Source organism: Euprymna scolopes, chromosome 12 (assembly GCF_053919585.1).
Source record: "Euprymna scolopes isolate OS-2025 chromosome 12, ASM5391958v1, whole genome shotgun sequence".
NCBI classification, from domain to species: Eukaryota; Metazoa; Mollusca; class Cephalopoda; order Sepiida; family Sepiolidae; genus Euprymna; species Euprymna scolopes.
Genome location: NC_136493.1, coordinates 126,603,222 through 126,620,459, shown reverse-complemented (window position 1 = coordinate 126,620,459; position 17,238 = coordinate 126,603,222). Strand labels below are relative to the sequence as shown.

Sequence of the window (17,238 nt, the reverse complement as noted above, 5' to 3'; positions counted from 1 at the left end):
AGTTAAACCACTAACAACTTAGCAAGGTAGGTAGAAAAAGCGATTTTGCCCCTTTTGAAACAACAGTAAATAAGTATAAATATTTTAAAAAATATTATGCGGTCTGTAATTTCGTTTTGGATCTGAATAAACGCTTTAAAGTAAGTTGAACCACTAACAACTTAGTCAGCTAGGTAGAAAACGAACACTTAGAAAATCAATTTTACCTTTTTTAAAACAAGAATAATTAACTAAAAATATTCTTAAAAATAATAGGGGGTGGGGTCTCTTTTAAAAACAATATCTCCTTCAAGAATGGTCATAAAATGTGCGTATGCATTTTTGGTACCACGCTATTTGTAAATAGTGTTTTCATGTTCGATTCAAGTTTCCACGATATCTGTTTTTGATTCAATTGTAATTTTTCATTCAACTGTAATTTTTTTTATTCAATTGTAAGGCGGAAGCACAGAATAGATACAAATCACCATCTCCTCCCCATGTTAAGAATGGCTTTTCAAAATTATAAAATTATTATTTCAGCACAGTACCAAAAATACATTAGTACCTAAAATTTTACTTTGCAATGTTTTCTTTTTTTTAATCATAAAATAAAACACTTATAATCATTTTAAAACTTCATCCTGCTTTATTTTTTATATGTTAAACATGTGGTTAATAAAAATTAACTTACAATCACATCCTTACATTTTGAATAATATTGTGATTAAATTCTACCTATTGTCTATTTCAAAATGTAAACAAACATCTGGTTAAATTAATCAATACCGGTGTTAAACGTTAAGGATTACATTGTTCCACTAGTATTTCGATTGCTCTTATAATTACTGGAATAAAGATATCTTCCTAAGATTCCAATTTTTTTTTCATATCGTTCATAAGAGTTTGATATTTTATCTGTTCTCTCTTAGCTCTGTTTAACGCAGCATCATAAACTTCTACTAAGGTTGCTTCTTTCTCCTTCTTGTCCCATATCACTATGTCAGGTTTTCTTGGGTTTGAGCGTACGAAATTCAGGGCAAATTGATCAACATTATTTTTGTAACCACCAAGTATGCACCTACAGAACTGTGGTGACGATGCGGAGAAACTGAAGGATAAGTGGACACGGTTGAAGTGTGCCATTTGACTTCACGCAAAGGCAAACCATGAACTCTCAAATTTGAACAGTGACTAAAAGGACTACCCGGCGTTACTCGGGACAAATGTGTAATCTATTTTTATAAAATCTTTTTATCCATTTCTCTCTCTTTCTTTCCCCAACCCCATCTTTCTCCCCCGACTCGCCCATTCTTCTCTAAATGAACGTAGTAGCTTCCTTCAGTCTTGACAGACGCATTGTGAGGGCGCATGCGCATAGAATTTTTGTGGCAAGAGTTATGCAATCTCTAACCACACCTATCAGTCGGCGTTGTTAAATGCCAGTGGCAAATGGAGGTTCAGGACGATTGGAAACAATGGAGAGTGAAGCAGGGAGCACATACAGCGCCTAAGATTCTCAAATTGTCACCCATCTGGTACTAGCCAGGCTCACCGTTGCTTACCTTCGTTGATCTGGCGAGATGGATATGCACACATACACACAGACAAATGTCTTTTATATTATACATCTATCTCGTAATTATTCGACATCTTACTTCCAAAATAGTGCACAACAACACTGAAAAACTGACCTCCTGGCAAAATCTCCAGAAAATAAATTTTAGATATTATTCATCCAGGATAACTCTGATGAAGAATTTATAAATGAATGTATAAACTTTGCGGGTGTTTATTTCGTAGTTTTTTTTAAAAACTTTTAGCTTAACATACAAACGTACACACATTAACTGCTTTTTCTATAATAGATGGCTGAAGGTACATGACAGTGTAAATTGGTTACTATTTTCGGCAGTCGAGAAAGTGCGATGAAAGGCGCAACACTTTCATTTCAGGAGAAGGAAAGAGGTGCAAGTCAAAATGTGTTTGGTTTTAGTGAATTGAAAAAGTCGAAATTTTACTTTTCTGCACGTTTTCAATTTTCAGCAATTGGCTTTATAGCATATAAGTGGAAGGGCGGGGGGGGGGGCTTACGTCCGGTCTTACGCTGAAATAGATTTTAATTCATACAGATTTCGTATTTAATATTAAAGAGTCAATTTTCTGTTGAATAGTATATTGTACGTAATATATAGTGGTGATTTCAAAAGAGTAAAAACGTACTTGGGTGCCATCAGCTTGAATCGAAACCAAAATATTTTAGCTCTCTAGTCGCGTTTCTTACTGATGTAGCTACCAAGAGATAGTAAAAAGAGGTTTAATATTAAACAAAGAAATTAATTAAATTTTGGCATGCACAAAAAAAAGTAAAAAATATGTCGGCAAGTTGAAATGAACAGTTTGCATTTCAACTTGCCGATATATGTCCGTACGCGTTATTCATCCACCCAAACAAAGATTTTATTCGTTATAAACCATCCTTGGTGTATAATTACTATTTCCTGTTAATTTCAGTGTTATGTGACTAGTAACTTAAGAGTTTATCGATTAAATATTAACACAGGTAAACATATTCATATCTACTGTTTTATTTGTAAAATAAAAGATACTTTTTAAGACAACTTACCAAGATCCATTGAAACTCGCGAGAGCTCCTCAATATGCCTACTCATTGTGTGTGATAAGTCCATCAAGAAGTACATATCAATGGAGAAATCTTTAGTTGTATGAAACTTTATAGGAATCGTCGCAGTCTCATCTTGATTATAAAAAGAAAAGAAAAATTTCAATACATTGAATAATTTAAATTTGTTGACAATATTAGACATCCTGTATTACGTAAAGAAACCGTAGTTTTTATTTGAGGAGAATGATTGACTGATTAGGGTTCAAAAGACTGACCTCAGACAGTAAACATGAGAGAATTATGCAATTTCTGAAAAAAAGAGAAAGAAAAGAAATCTTGCCTCTTTTTGGTTAGACTCGAATAATGCAGGTACGCTTAAACGTTGTTGTTTTCAGAGACATCAGTTGGAGTACGGGCAAGTGTTCGATGGTTACACACACACACACACACACACACACATATATACACACACACACACATATATATATATATATATATGCAAAATAGATTAGAAATTACAACATTTATTGTTTCATGCAGGGGATACAAATAAAATTTATTTACGCTATAAAGTTTCAAAGAATGGCTCTTCTCATCAGAGGAAAAATAGTTAGCAAATGAACAGTAATAGGCTGGCTATAATTTTCGTGGTCAGCACATAAATTGAAAACATTAAAATGTGGAGGAAGTTATTCTTTTAGAAAATTATATATATATATATATATATATATATATATATATATATATATATATATTAAGTAATGTGATTGATAATTTAAAATTTAAAAATCAAATTATAATTAAATTAAAAATCCGTTTCATAAGAAGGAACAATAACAAAATCAATTATCTGTACGATCGTTTCGGAAAACAATGCTTTTTATTGTGGTATACATCAAGTTATGTACAATAATTACATATAGTTTTTTAATAAGCAAGGTCTCCTCGTCAGCAAATTTTGAAGGGGTTTTATTGAATTTAAAAGACACCATAAATAAACCTAGCATTAAAAGTAAGGCAGATGAATCTTTTAATTTTTCGCTTTTTGAAGTCAGGAACTATGGTTAAAATATTCATTTAGATGTTTGCTATAGCTTTTTATCTTATTGAACAATTGATTCAATAAGATAAAAAGCTATAGCAAACATCTAAATGAATATTTTAACCATAGTTCCTGATTTCAAAAAGCGAAAAATTAAAAGATTCATCTGCCTTACTTTTAATGCTAGGTTTATTTATGGTGTCTTTTAAATTCAATAAAAACCCTTCAAAATTTGCTGACGAGGAGACCTTGCTTATTAAAAAACTATATGTAATTATTGTACATAACTTGATGTATACCACAATAAAAAGCATTGTTTTCTGAAACGATCGTACAGATAATTGTTCCTTCTTATGAAACGGATTTTTAATTTAATTATAATTTGATTTTTAAATTTTAAATTATCAATCACATTACTTAATATTGAATTAGCTCTAGGACATTTAACTATCGAGCTTATCATATATCTAAATTACAACGAGCACTTTCTATTTCCTGTATTTTAATTAAACTAGTAATTTCACTGTTACATTAAAATACACTCAGCTCTTTAGACTATTGTTCTAATCTCCTTTAAATATATATATATATATATATATATATATATATATATATATATATATATATATATATATATATTAGAAAAATTTACTTGGGGTACAAAATTTACATATGAGATATGAGAGTTCTTTTGGACCCTAGACGTCTTTCACCATTCTCGTCAGGGGCAAACGATGGCATTTTGATCTTTTTAAATATGAAAGTAGGGCAAGAAATTAAAATGAGAAAGACATATTTACAATTACCGTAAAATATATGTACAGGGAGAAGAGAAGGGGAGAAGAGAAAAAGGAAAGAAAGAAAATGTAGATTGTATGTATGTATGTATGTATGTATATATGTATAAGGAATATTATTAAAATGAACAAAATTCGTAAAATCACACGAGTGAGGAATGATATCCCGCATATAAATATCCGGGGGTGGGGAGAAAAATGGGGTATCATAGCTATAGTATCTCTTTACAAATCACCCAAAAGGTCCAGGGTATTAACGAACCTCTTCTGCCTGCAGAGAGAGAGAGAGAGAGAGAGAGAGAGAGAGAGAGAGAGAGAGAGAGAGAGAGAGAGAGAGAGAGAGAGAGAGAGAGACAGAGAGGGCTTCAGTAGCGCAATGGCGACGGATTCCAGTGTTTTCAGATGACTACTCAATCGGCCTAGAAATAGAATTGAAAATAAGTATATATATATATATATATATATATATATATATATATATATATATATATATATATATATATATATATATATATATATATATATATATCCAAAGGATCCAAAAGCTATGCAACATGGAAGTCCTGTATCAAAATGGATATAGGAGTATCAAAATGACAAAATCGATGGGTGGAGATGTAAGTTGAATGTTGTATAAGCTGTATTCCAAACGGTAAAGTTCGTCTCTAAGCATGCGAAATATCAGTTCATAAATGTAGAAAAAAGCTACGATGTGTATGAACCATGTCACGGAGAGTTTCAAGAAAAGTAGAAATAAAAATAAAACAAGGGTGAGAAAGTGAATTGTCCAAACTTTTGCATCGATGTTACTTCGTATTTACATATATATATATATATATATATATATATATATATATATATATATATATATATATATATACTAGCGGGGGTACCCGGCGTTGCCCGAGTGTTTGTTTCCGGGACGGGGGGGAGTTTTAAAAAATGTTATCGTAGATAAGTAGGAAGGATCAAACCCGGAGTCATGAGTAAAAGTAGGAAAATAAAGTGTGAAAAACAAACAAACAAAAAAAAAAAACCATCTGCAACGTTAACAGTTCGGCCACCAAGAAAAGTCCATTCCAGTTGTTTAGGAAAAAAAAAAAAAAACGACTACGATAGGTCGGCGCGAACGTGAAAATATAATGTGAATTGTCCAGCACGCTAACCACTACGCCACAGAGCACTGCAGCTTAGTTTAGTGATTTTAAATAACTTCACATGAAAGAACTACGAAGCCAAACCGGTGTTCTCTTCTCAACTGTTCCTTGTGAACGATCCCCAAACGGTGTTAAGTGGTGGCAGGGGGAGGAGGAATTTATTAGAGAGAAAATATTTTACCACTTCCATTGATCTTAACCGATTTTGGCCGTGACTTCTCAGCAGAAAAAGTATAGAAATCTAAGCGATTTAACGATTATTTAAATCTAATCTAATCTATCGAGGAATTTGAGAAATAATAAGCCTATAACACACCTCAGATATTGTTCTGCCGTTTGTGCAGATTATATTTGCATGAAATATCTTGATTTTTAATCCTATTAATGTCAAAATCAGACGGGAAAAAATGAGTTCATTTTATTTATATAGAAGATAGAAGAAGAATAGAAGAAGAAGAAGAATAGAATAGATAGAAGAAGAATAGAATAGATAGAAAGATATATACACACACACGTTGTAGTGGTTTTGCTAGTCAGCCAGGCAGATTCGTTGTTATTCTACGCACCCATTTATCTCAGCCAATGGCTACGCGTTATCAGACAGATGTTCACTTTACTTCTAATTGACATCTTCTTTGTTTGTTTTTGGCGAGGATGGGGTTCTCTTCTCTTTGTGTTGGAAAATGACCTAGTGTTTATCTGGCTGTTTTACGCTTTCATTTTATTGTATACTAGTTTATTTTATTCTTGTTATTGCCGTTGTTTTATAATTTATATCTCTTTGTTATTCATTATCCTGTTAAATTTCATTTTACACATACATAGGATTACTATTTCGCTTCTACAGTTTAATAATTTTTTTAATTAAAGATAACTAATTTCTCAAACACAGTCTATAATTATTTGTGTCTTGTTTGCATTTCATTTTGATGTTATGGTAGCCACAATTTTTAGAGCTGTTGTAGAGGTTGCTTGATTTCTTGTATACATTTTCGTCTCTAGAGTTTTTGCTAATTCTACTCTCGATAGAGTTAGGAATCTGTTTTATGATTGATGGATAGACTTTGTGTATTGGATTAGCGTTATCTCTTAAGTATGGCTCAGAAGTATTTTTTATTTAAGTTTAAATTTACAGCGAATAAAATAAATATTTTTATGTTAGTCACTACTTTTACTTTTAGACCTATTTTTTTCATTCTCGTATGTATTACTATTCTAAAGTTTTTTCCCATTCAGCTGTCTGAAGATACTGACTTTCTGGCCCAAAATGGATCAAATATTGATATTGTTTTCTTTCTTTTTCCTTTGCAAAACTCAATCACTTTCTGCAAAGTCTAAAACAAAAACAACAGGTTTCCTTTACAAAATATACAAACTAAACAGCATGAGTAAATATTTTAAGATATAAAGAATTTGAAACGTCAAAACGTTTAGCAAAATTAGTGAACCCTAGAAATGTTCATATAGTATAGAACAAACCAAACCAAACACCGTAACTAAATGGGTGAATGTATAAAGAACTTGAAGCAAATTGTTCCCAAATTAATAGATTCGATATTAAATAACGTTAGAAGGGTTCATATGGCACAAAACAATACAACCAAACCAAAAGTAGTGTTCCTGTTTATATAACACCATAACTAATTACCAATATCCACACGTTCTCTCAGCTATTCAAATTCCAAGAACAAAGTTTCTTTCCTAAAACTGCATGTTTGACAACAACATGGTCGTCTTCAAGTCCAATGTAAACAAGTTCTTCTCACGCCGTCCTCTTAAATAATCAAATTCTACCCCATTTCAACCACTTAACGATCAGTATGCTGTTATCTCACTGACCATCCTACACTGATTAACCCTTATCCTTGAGTGGCTTTCAGGCTTTGATAAGTGATGATCCCTTTGTAAAACAACTGCAATAAAGAAACTTTCAGATAATACATACTCGCATGTTATTTGTAAAAAAGGTTTGTGTGGTTTGTTTCAAAAGCCTCAAGCGGAGATCTATACAAAAGTGTGTGTTTATGTGTGTGTGGCTATGTGAGCTTGTTTGTGTGTCTTTCTACGCATCTGTCTATGTGTATGTGTTTTTTTTTAATAAAAGAAAAAAAAAAACAGAAAAGAGTGTTTTACTTACGTGGTCGAATCTGTAGTCGTATTTTCTGTGGCTTAATCAGTACTTTGTCCGCTTTGTTATCCGTCAAAGGTTCATTCTAGAAAAGTAGAATATAAAAAAAAATATTGACCGTACTTTTCTGTTTTTATGTTTATTCAATTGAATTATGTCGGCATCTCAATAAAAAGTTGCATCTTTGTTTGGCTTTGTGCTAGGCTGAATAAAAATCTAAGGGTGGACTACCGTATTGGAAATAAAGTTTGTTGACGATATAAAAGTATGAACCAAAATGCTTATGAGAATATCTATCTATCTATCTATCTATCTATCTATCTATCTATCTATCTATCTATTATATAAAAGAAACGTTGTCTGTGTGTGTGTCTGTGTGTGAATGAGAGAGAGAGAGAGAGAGAGAGAGAGAGAGAGAGAGAGAGAGAGAGAGAGAGAGAGAGAGAGAGAGAGAGAGAGCTTCCTATGACCCAGCCGTTAAGGAGGCTGGGCCGATTCTTTTGAATTTTCGCACAATTGTACTTTATGTGCCTGGCAGTGTTCTTAGATAGGTTTTGTATGGGAATGTCTTCGATAAGTATCCATAATCAATAATCGAAAAAAATATCGATGGAAGAAGGAACAGGCGATTTGAACTAAATGTTACACCTTACACAGCCTAACATCACAAATGCATTTGAGAAGTTTTATTACTGCACAAGCAGAAAGGTCCGGCATATAAAATCAACAGTAGGATCTTTGATATGACAGTGCACGTTCGAAATGAATGTTTTTGTTTAGAGCACAATTGAACCATGATACTTGACTTTTGCATTTTAAACTTTAATTCAAGTCATAATATAAAACTAATTTCATACAATCAACAGTAGGTTCTCTACAGTGCAATGTAAACCACAAATATTGTGGACTAAGTCACTGCAGGTAGGCATATTAAGCTTCCTTCCGATGCACTGCGGTGGATTCCCAACTAGAGAAGGCATTGAAAACTGGGTGATTTCACCGATTTCAATGACAATAAAATATGGGAGGATGATCCCCATTAAAACCCAGGCAACGTCGAGTCTCCCTGCTAGTTTATGGTAAGAATGGTATTCTCGCATTGGACAAAGATTTGTGGCGACTGAATTGCCAAGTGATTCCAATGATCGTTAAAAAGCAAAAATTGCCATCCTTTTTCTGTCTTCGCTTCGTTGAAACTCGCTGTCGTGTCACATCGAAATGCAAGTTGGTTTTCACAGGAACGTTTTAACACAAAAGATTTTCAAACGATAAAATTCATTTCAAACGTAAAAAGTATGTCAGATTAACAAGTCAATGCGAACTGAGAATCGCCTATATAAAAAAGAAAACAGTGAATTCATCAACGAGTTTAAAGCTCTTCCGGGTAACACTTGCGACGTGACTCGATTCTCCGCATCAACAGCGCACATCCTAAAATACTGGAATGCTCCTCGTTGAATTCCTCATATATTTTGTTTGTTAATTCATGTTTTCTCACTTTCATTCACAAATTCCTGTTGTTGAGTTAGCACTTGCTAACTGGTGACCCATGTATAATATTCATGCTTTTATCAATCGTATTCATTTGTCAGTTTAATTGCATGCACATTAATTGTTAGCAATTGTTGTTGGCGCTTTTCAAAGTCGTAACTACCGGCAGAAATAAACTGCCTGCAGCCAGGACGACACCGCAAAGTTAAGCTTGTCTGCAATGCATGTTGCTTTTTTTTACCAATTGCCGATCCGGGTTTTCTTTTAGCGCATTTTTCGTATATGCAGCATAACCACGTTTACACAGTGGTTTCTGTTTTATTTACTTGCCACCCCTACGAGGGAAGGGGAAGAGTTAGACACAAGGTCGGTTTTTTAATGTGAGAAGGAAACCAGCTCCCCCAAAAGGCACACTCTGGTTAGTAACAAAAATAAAAAATGTATCAGTCATGAAGGATTTCTCCTCCATTAACCGAGAACAAAAAAGCGAAGTGAAAAAAGTGAAGCGCAGCATCAGAACAGATTCTACACTTTTATCCCAGTCCGAATGCCAAGAATCCTTGTTCCTATTAGATCACTAAAGTTAAACGACGTTGAGCCTGGTCATTATCAGATAGGTGACCCTTTCGGAATACTAGGCGCTGTATGTATTCAGGTAAGTCAGTACGTATAATATCTCAGAGAGATTAACACTCCTGCCTTGCACGGTTCCAAATCACCTTTGGGCAAAGTATAGCACCTGTTAGGCTTATTCTTATATTTTGGAGGATTTACATATAGGGAGCAGTAGATGGAATTCTTCGGCCGTGGTGAAGTAAATTATCTAAGAAAAAACGGTGAATCTGTTAAAACAAACAAACAAACAAACAAACAAACAAAAAAATGGATAGAGTGAGTTCGTTGGCAAGCTTCTAATGATGATATCATAAACAAAAACACCTGCTTCCAATTTGTCATGAGTCAGCACGGAAGTAGTAAGGTTTAGAAAACTGTCATGAGAATGCTCATGTCAGTGCGTAATTTTGTCTAACCAGAAATAGCGAGACTTAATAAAATATATTTTTGTGACATTATTATTGGATCGAAAAGGGTTGATGCAAAATCTGATTTTTTTTTCTGAAAGTTAAACCCTGCAGTTCAATTACAGAAAAGCGAAAATAAGTGGAAACGGAATTTTTTTTTTTCTCATCATGGGAATAAGAAATTCGATTGCCCAGCTGGTATTGTGACTGCCGCTGGTTCTCTTAAGGTGAGTGAGCGGCGATAATTGACATTTTTGCCAGGATTTGGAAAAACTGGAATAAAATTCCACTTTGGAAAAGTGTCAAACGGTAAGAGAGAGAGAGAGAGAGAGAGAGAGAGAGAGAGAGAGAGAGAGAGTTTGGAGGGGACTAAGGAGCTCCTGTGTGTTTGCTGGATACTCATCTAAATATAATCAGCTACATTTTGTAACCAAGAGACCCGTCTAGTTGAAACCACTGTCAGTAATTTTCCCCACTCTTTATCTGTGCCTAAATCAAAACGTAGATTCCATGAACAAAGCTTCTTTTTTAGAAGTGAACGCCTGTGTAATTCTCTTCCGTTTGCCTGTTTCCCATCTGACTATAACTTGGATGTCTTCAAGTCCAACATAAACAAATTCCTGATGAAATGCCTCCCCCCTAAATAAGACACTTTATCAGATCTCCAAATACTAACGATTACTATGATACTATCCCATTCATTACTGTACACGCAATAACCCTTATCCCCGAGTTGCTCCCGGGCCTTGATAAGTTGTTACCTCCATGTAAAATAAAAAAAAAAAGGCAAGGATACAAGAAGCTGACAACCACGAAATACGTATGATTATCAAAAAGACTGAGATACCTATTAACCTTAGTCTTGGAATGGCCAAGACTATCGGTAGGAGGAAAACAGTCATCAAGGAGAGAACTCCACACTCTTTCAGTTCTTGTATTACCACAATGTATAAAAAAAGGAATTGAGGCAAGCCACTAGACGAACGAGCCAAACAAACAGGAAGGAAGCAAGGAAGAGATCAAACAATTCTGAAGAACACATGTCATAATAGTATTTACAGAAAAGTCTGAGACTAGCAACATCACGTCTGTGAGAGATATATTGCAGAGAAAAAGAAAACATGAGACATTTAAATTTCTGAATCTTATCAAGAACTATACATAAGAACCTTGCTTACGTAATCGGCCGGGTAAGTACGCCAGATTAAAAACTGACCTTGTATCTAACTTTGTCTTCGTGGGGAGGCACATAAATAGCAACATTACCTAATATTAATTGAAATGCTGTAAAAAAAAAGACGAGAAACCAACTAAAATGAAGAAAAGGAATCCAAATACTGAAGCAAACGTACCTGTGCCAAATTAATTTTATGAACTGGACTCAAAATCCAGTTGTCGTTGCATCCCTGTTTAATGTGTCTTTCACGTTGATCGCATCTCGGCTTGGAATACAACTAAAAAACAAAAAGAAAGAAAATAAAACGGAAAACATTAAAGTAACAAAACTAATCAAGCCAAACAAAACAACATAATACAAAGACAGTCATGTAATACTCATCCATTCTAAATAATATCTTTCGAAAAATTTACAACACTTAATAATGTTACATAGTTTTTTTTTATCAAATGAATAAAAGCATTTGGATTTATTTCGATAGCATACATAGTCGTTACATGTCAACGCTCGGGACCGACACGTTGTATGCAGACAGTTGTAAGGAAACAAATACAAGGGAAGAAACTCACCTTTTTCATTTGAAACAACAATTATTTTTACAATGAAAAGATTGTATGTATTTACGATTAAAATTCGTGGACTATTCTTATCCCACGCACTCTAGAAAAATAAAAAGATTGCCAAAAGTGACTCCGTAACATAGAATCCATACGACGTGTATCTATACATGTATGTTGCATAATATTGATAGTTAACTGTATTGTTACCGGGCCGTATCGTCTAGCGTGTATATAATGTTCATATAAATAACGCGTATTGTTCTGTCTTCAGACCGGGCCCTTTTTTAACAAGGGACACACGCTTTAAGAGCACCGGTGCCTCGGGCCTCGTTCTCATTCATCTCTGTGCGAGTTTTTTCATATATAGTTTTCTTTCTTATTTCTTCCCTTCTTGATCTTTCTTTAATGGAAAACTTACCCGTTTAGGCATTCCAAATGAAAAAAGAAAAAAAAAATGTCATGTCGCTATCCACGGGATCTCGTTTTAGTCTCGTTCTGCGATTCTGTCCCTCCTCCCTCCTTTTCACCGCGGAATTCAAAACTACACAGACTGACTTTGCTCGACTCCATGAACTGGGCTTTCCCCGTTTAAGCCATGAGGTACGTTTAGTACATCCTATTATTCCTTTACCTAGCTATTTCTTCTACGAAGAACTTGAAACCCTGTTTCTGTTTATTTAATCTAGTGTGTGACTTCCACACTTAATTTGTAGAAATTCTAATTATTTCCTTCTTCGCTCGCACAGAACTTATATCTTTTCTCAGACTTCTATTATTTTTATTTCATGGGCGTTGGGTAGTTTATGCACCGCACTAGAATAACAACCTTTGTAAAAAGGAGACATAACCGTTCCATACTTTCACCTAACGATTTAATAATAAGAAAAAGAAAAGACACTTTTCTAACTGTTACGGACTTTCACCTAACAATTTAATGGAGAAAAGACATTTTCTAACCACTCCATACTTTCACCTAACGATTTAATAATAATAAAAAGAAAAGACACTTTTCTAACTGTTACGGACTTTCACCTAACAATTTAATGAAGAAAAGACACTTTTCCAACTGTTACGGACTTTCACCTAACAGTTGATTGAAAAGGATAAGATATCCAAGAATCTGTTAATTTGGAAGCCTGTCCAAAACATAATTATTTTCATGTATTATTTCCTTTTGTTTAATTATGTTTTCTCCTTTTAACTATTTGTTTTTGTTTCAGATTTTTTACCTAATTAATAAAACGTTTTCAACGTACCAGTTGTTTTCGTTATGTTGATTTGAGTTTATCTGTCTGATCAACGCACGCTTTCTAAAGTTGACTGCTATACGGTATTGTAGGTACCTGAAAGCAAGATTCTGAGGAATAACTGCCGCGAGTTCCAGAACAGTAAAAAATCTCTGGTAGCTGAACGGATTACCCAGTCCACGTGGAAAATATTTAGCGCAGCAACAGAAATCCTCAGCCGCGTTACACTCGGATACATTACCAATTGCAAGATGTCCTCCGCCGCATCATACCGCACGCGGTCGAAAGTTTCAGCCTCAACCAAGTCTACTTCAACTCGGGCCAGAGCAGAAGCAGCTAAAGCTCATCTCGCCCTTATCGACAGCGAAGCCGATCTGGAACAGGAGCTTGAAATGTTGAGGATTAACGCTCTACAGAAAGAGGTAGAGCTAAAAACAAAATTAAAAAAAATAAAAGCGCGCAAAGAAGTGGCCCTCACAGCCACCTGCTCCAGCAGAGATGAAAGCTCAGTCACCTCCTCTCGTCACCACAGAGCCAACCCCATGCTCGACCAACCACCTCTCGACGCATTAAAACGTACTACCGACTATGTCATCAGCCAGAGGTCCCTAAAACAGTCGGAGACACCAGTCGTCCCCCCTGCCGATCAGCACATCCGACCTCCACCTGACCAAACCTTGGACCCTCCACACGACCTTTTATTATATATGGCCCGCCGGGAAATGCTCTCCTCGAGTCTATCAAGATTCTCAGACCAACCTAAAGACTATAGAGCCTGGAAAGCGTCTTTCCTGAACACTATCTCGGGATTGAGACTTTCTCCTCGGGAGGAGATGGATATGCTGGTGAAGTGGCTCGGCAGACACTCTTCAGACCAAGCCAACAGACTAAGGACTGCTCACTTCAACCGGCCTGAAAAGGGACTGTATGAGATATGGAGGAGGCTTGACAAATGCTACGGAGCCGTTGAAGTCATCGAGGACTCTATTTTCAAGAGACTCGAGGTGTTCCCTAAGATCACAAGGGACTACTCAAAACTCAGAGACCTAAGCGATCTTCTTGCAGAGGTTCAAGCTCTGAAGGACGATGGGGACATACCCGGCCTCGCCACCTTGGACACTTCCCGCGGCATCCGGCAAGTAGTGGAAAAGCTCCCACCTTCTATAGGAGACAAGTGGGCATCATACGGTGCAAAGTACAAACGACAACACCAAGTGTCCTTCCCCCCTTTCTCTGTTTTTGTCGGTTTCATAGAACAGCAGGCAGATGACCGAAATGACCCCAGCTTCTATCGGACAATGGACAGTCAATCCCCTAAAGGGCACGAAAGGACGAGCCGCGGTGAGGTGCCTGTCCATAAGATCGAGGTTAAACCAAAGGACTGCAACCGACTATGCCCCATCTACAACATGCCTCATCCTCTCCGAAAATGCTGGGCATTTAGGAAAAAAGCCTTGTCCGAAAGGAAAGACATCTTTAGACAAAATGGAATGTGTCTCCGATGCTGCTCCACCACAGACCACAAGGCGAAGGAATGCAAGGCCATCCTACAATGCACAGAATGTGGCAGCGACAGCCACGAAAGCTCGATGCATCCACACCCGACACCCCAACCAACCAATGCCAAACCCATGCCATTGCACGGCGGGGAGAAGGAGGATGTCTCGACCAATTGTTTACAAATCTGTGGAGACAGCCTAAATGGACGATCATGCTCCAAGATTTGCTTGGTGAACATATATACTAGTGAACAAAAAAAGTCACTTAAGGCATATGCCGTGATCGACGAGCACAGCAACAAATCCCTGGCTCGCTCGGAGTTCTTCGACTTCTTCAACAACCGGGGCCCTACCTCAGCATACACCCTGAAAACCTGTGCCGGAGTCACGGAGACGTCAGGAAGAAGAGCGCTAGGATACAGGGTGGGGTCACTCGACGGGAAAACCACATACGCTCTGCCAACCTTGATTGAGTGTAACGAGATCCCAGACGACCGGTCTGAGATACCGACACCCGACGTGGTGCGGAAACTGCCTCACTTAGCGGTCATCGCAGACGAGGTGCCTGCCCTGGATCCGAACGCACCCATCTTGCTACTTCTGGGACGCGACGTCATTGACGCCCACAAGGTCCGGAGAACGATCAACGGTCCGCGCGGTGCCCCCTATGCCCAGAAACTGGATCTAGGATGGAGCGTGGTGGGCGAAATTTGTCCTGAAAGAACGATAAACAAGAAAAAGGTTGGTCAGAGACCGGGTTTCATGAAGAAACAGAACAATGGACAACCACGGTCTGTCAATTCTGCAGCCGATACTGTGGGTCCAATGCGATCAAAATCTGAAAATTCTGGCCTCAGCACCAGTTCAACTTCGACAGCAGACCAGAAGCCAACAGGGACTCCATTTGGGGAGCAATATCTCAGTAAAAGTCATGAAAATCTTGCTGTGCGTCAGAAGAAACTCTCTCTACTGACAGATAAATCCAAGTTGAATACTAATACGGCTGCGACTACCAATACTACTACTACTGCAACTACTACCAGTACCACTAGTACAAAGACGGATTCCATAAAAACTAATAACGAAGAGGTCCTGAAGGAAAAAGACAAAAATGTCGTCTTTACAAAACCGTCAAAGGTTTTAAAAGGTTCTACAAACAGCACCATCCAGAAAGTGTCTAGCACCAAGAATTTAGACAAAAGCAGTGCATGCAATAAAAATGTGTCACATGGAACGAAGATTCAACCCATGAAAAAAGCTCACAACCCACAAAGTGTAACCAAAGACCAATCATTACCAAAGACGACGTCGGCACCAGCTGGTGCCATGGCCTACGATGCTGAATTACTCACCAATTTCGAGCGAGAGGAAAAGGTCGAAGATGGGCGGGTCTCTGAACTGGTCCGTATCACAGAAGGACAAAAGGCCGAAATTGAAAAGTTAAAGTATTAAATTAAAACCCTACAGGCAAGGCTTCCCCCCTGTGATCTAGGAGAAGAACTTGACCTTCTACGATGTCAAAACAAATCCTTCCAAGACCGATTAAAAGACCGGGGGATTCCAATGGAGCCCTTGCCTGCACATTGATGGTGTATTATTAGTGCAATTGCATAAATAACAATTGGACGGGGAGTGTTCTGTCTTCAGACCGGGCCCTTTTTTAACAAGGGACACACGCTTTAAGAGCACCGGTGCCTCGGGCCTCGTTCTCATTCATCTCTGTGCGAGTTTTTTCATATATAGTTTTCTTTCTTATTTCTTCCCTTCTTGATCTTTCTTTAATGGAAAACTTACCCGTTTAGGCATTCCAAATGAAAAAAGAAAAAAAAATGTCATGTCGCTATCCACGGGATCTCGTTTTAGTCTCGTTCTGCGATTCTGTCCCTCCTCCCTCCTTTTCACCGCGGAATTCAAAACTACACAGACTGACTTTGCTCGACTCCATGAACTGGGCTTTCCCCGTTTAAGCCATGAGGTACGTTTAGTACATCCTATTATTCCTTTACCTAGCTATTTCTTCTACGAAGAACTTGAAACCCTGTTTCTGTTTATTTAATCTAGTGTGTGACTTCCACACTTAATTTGTAGAAATTCTAATTATTTCCTTCTTCGCTCGCACAGAACTTATATCTTTTCTCAGACTTCTATTATTTTTATTTCATGGGCGTTGGGTAGTTTATGCACCGCACTAGAATAACAACCTTTGTAAAAAGGAGACATAACCGTTCCATACTTTCACCTAACGATTTAATAATAAGAAAAAGAAAAGACACTTTTCTAACTGTTACGGACTTTCACCTAACAATTTAATGGAGAAAAGACATTTTCTAACCACTCCATACTTTCACCTAACGATTTAATAATAATAAAAAGAAAAGACACTTTTCTAACTGTTACGGACTTTCACCTAACAATTTAATGAAGAAAAGACACTTTTCCAACTGTTACGGACTTTCACCTAACAGTTGATTGAAAAGGATAAGATATCCAAGAATCTGTTAATTTGGAAGCCT

At 36.6% G+C, this 17,238-nt stretch overlaps 1 protein-coding gene across 2 annotated transcripts in view; it reads right to left on the bottom strand.

Annotated features, from left to right (window-relative positions):
* The window catches only part of LOC145291470 (integrin beta-1-like), a 116,113-nt gene that overhangs the window by 82,973 nt on the left and 15,902 nt on the right, over positions 1 to 17,238 (bottom strand). For both annotated transcript variants that reach the window (XM_080137343.1, XM_080137344.1), the window contains exons 3-5: positions 11,595 to 11,696; positions 7,739 to 7,814; positions 2,606 to 2,737 (exon numbers count right to left, since the gene is read on the bottom strand). In XM_080137343.1, coding sequence (XP_079993469.1) covers positions 2,606 to 2,737; positions 7,739 to 7,814; positions 11,595 to 11,696 — 310 coding nt within the window. The remainder of the gene's footprint in view (positions 1 to 2,605; positions 2,738 to 7,738; positions 7,815 to 11,594; positions 11,697 to 17,238) is intronic.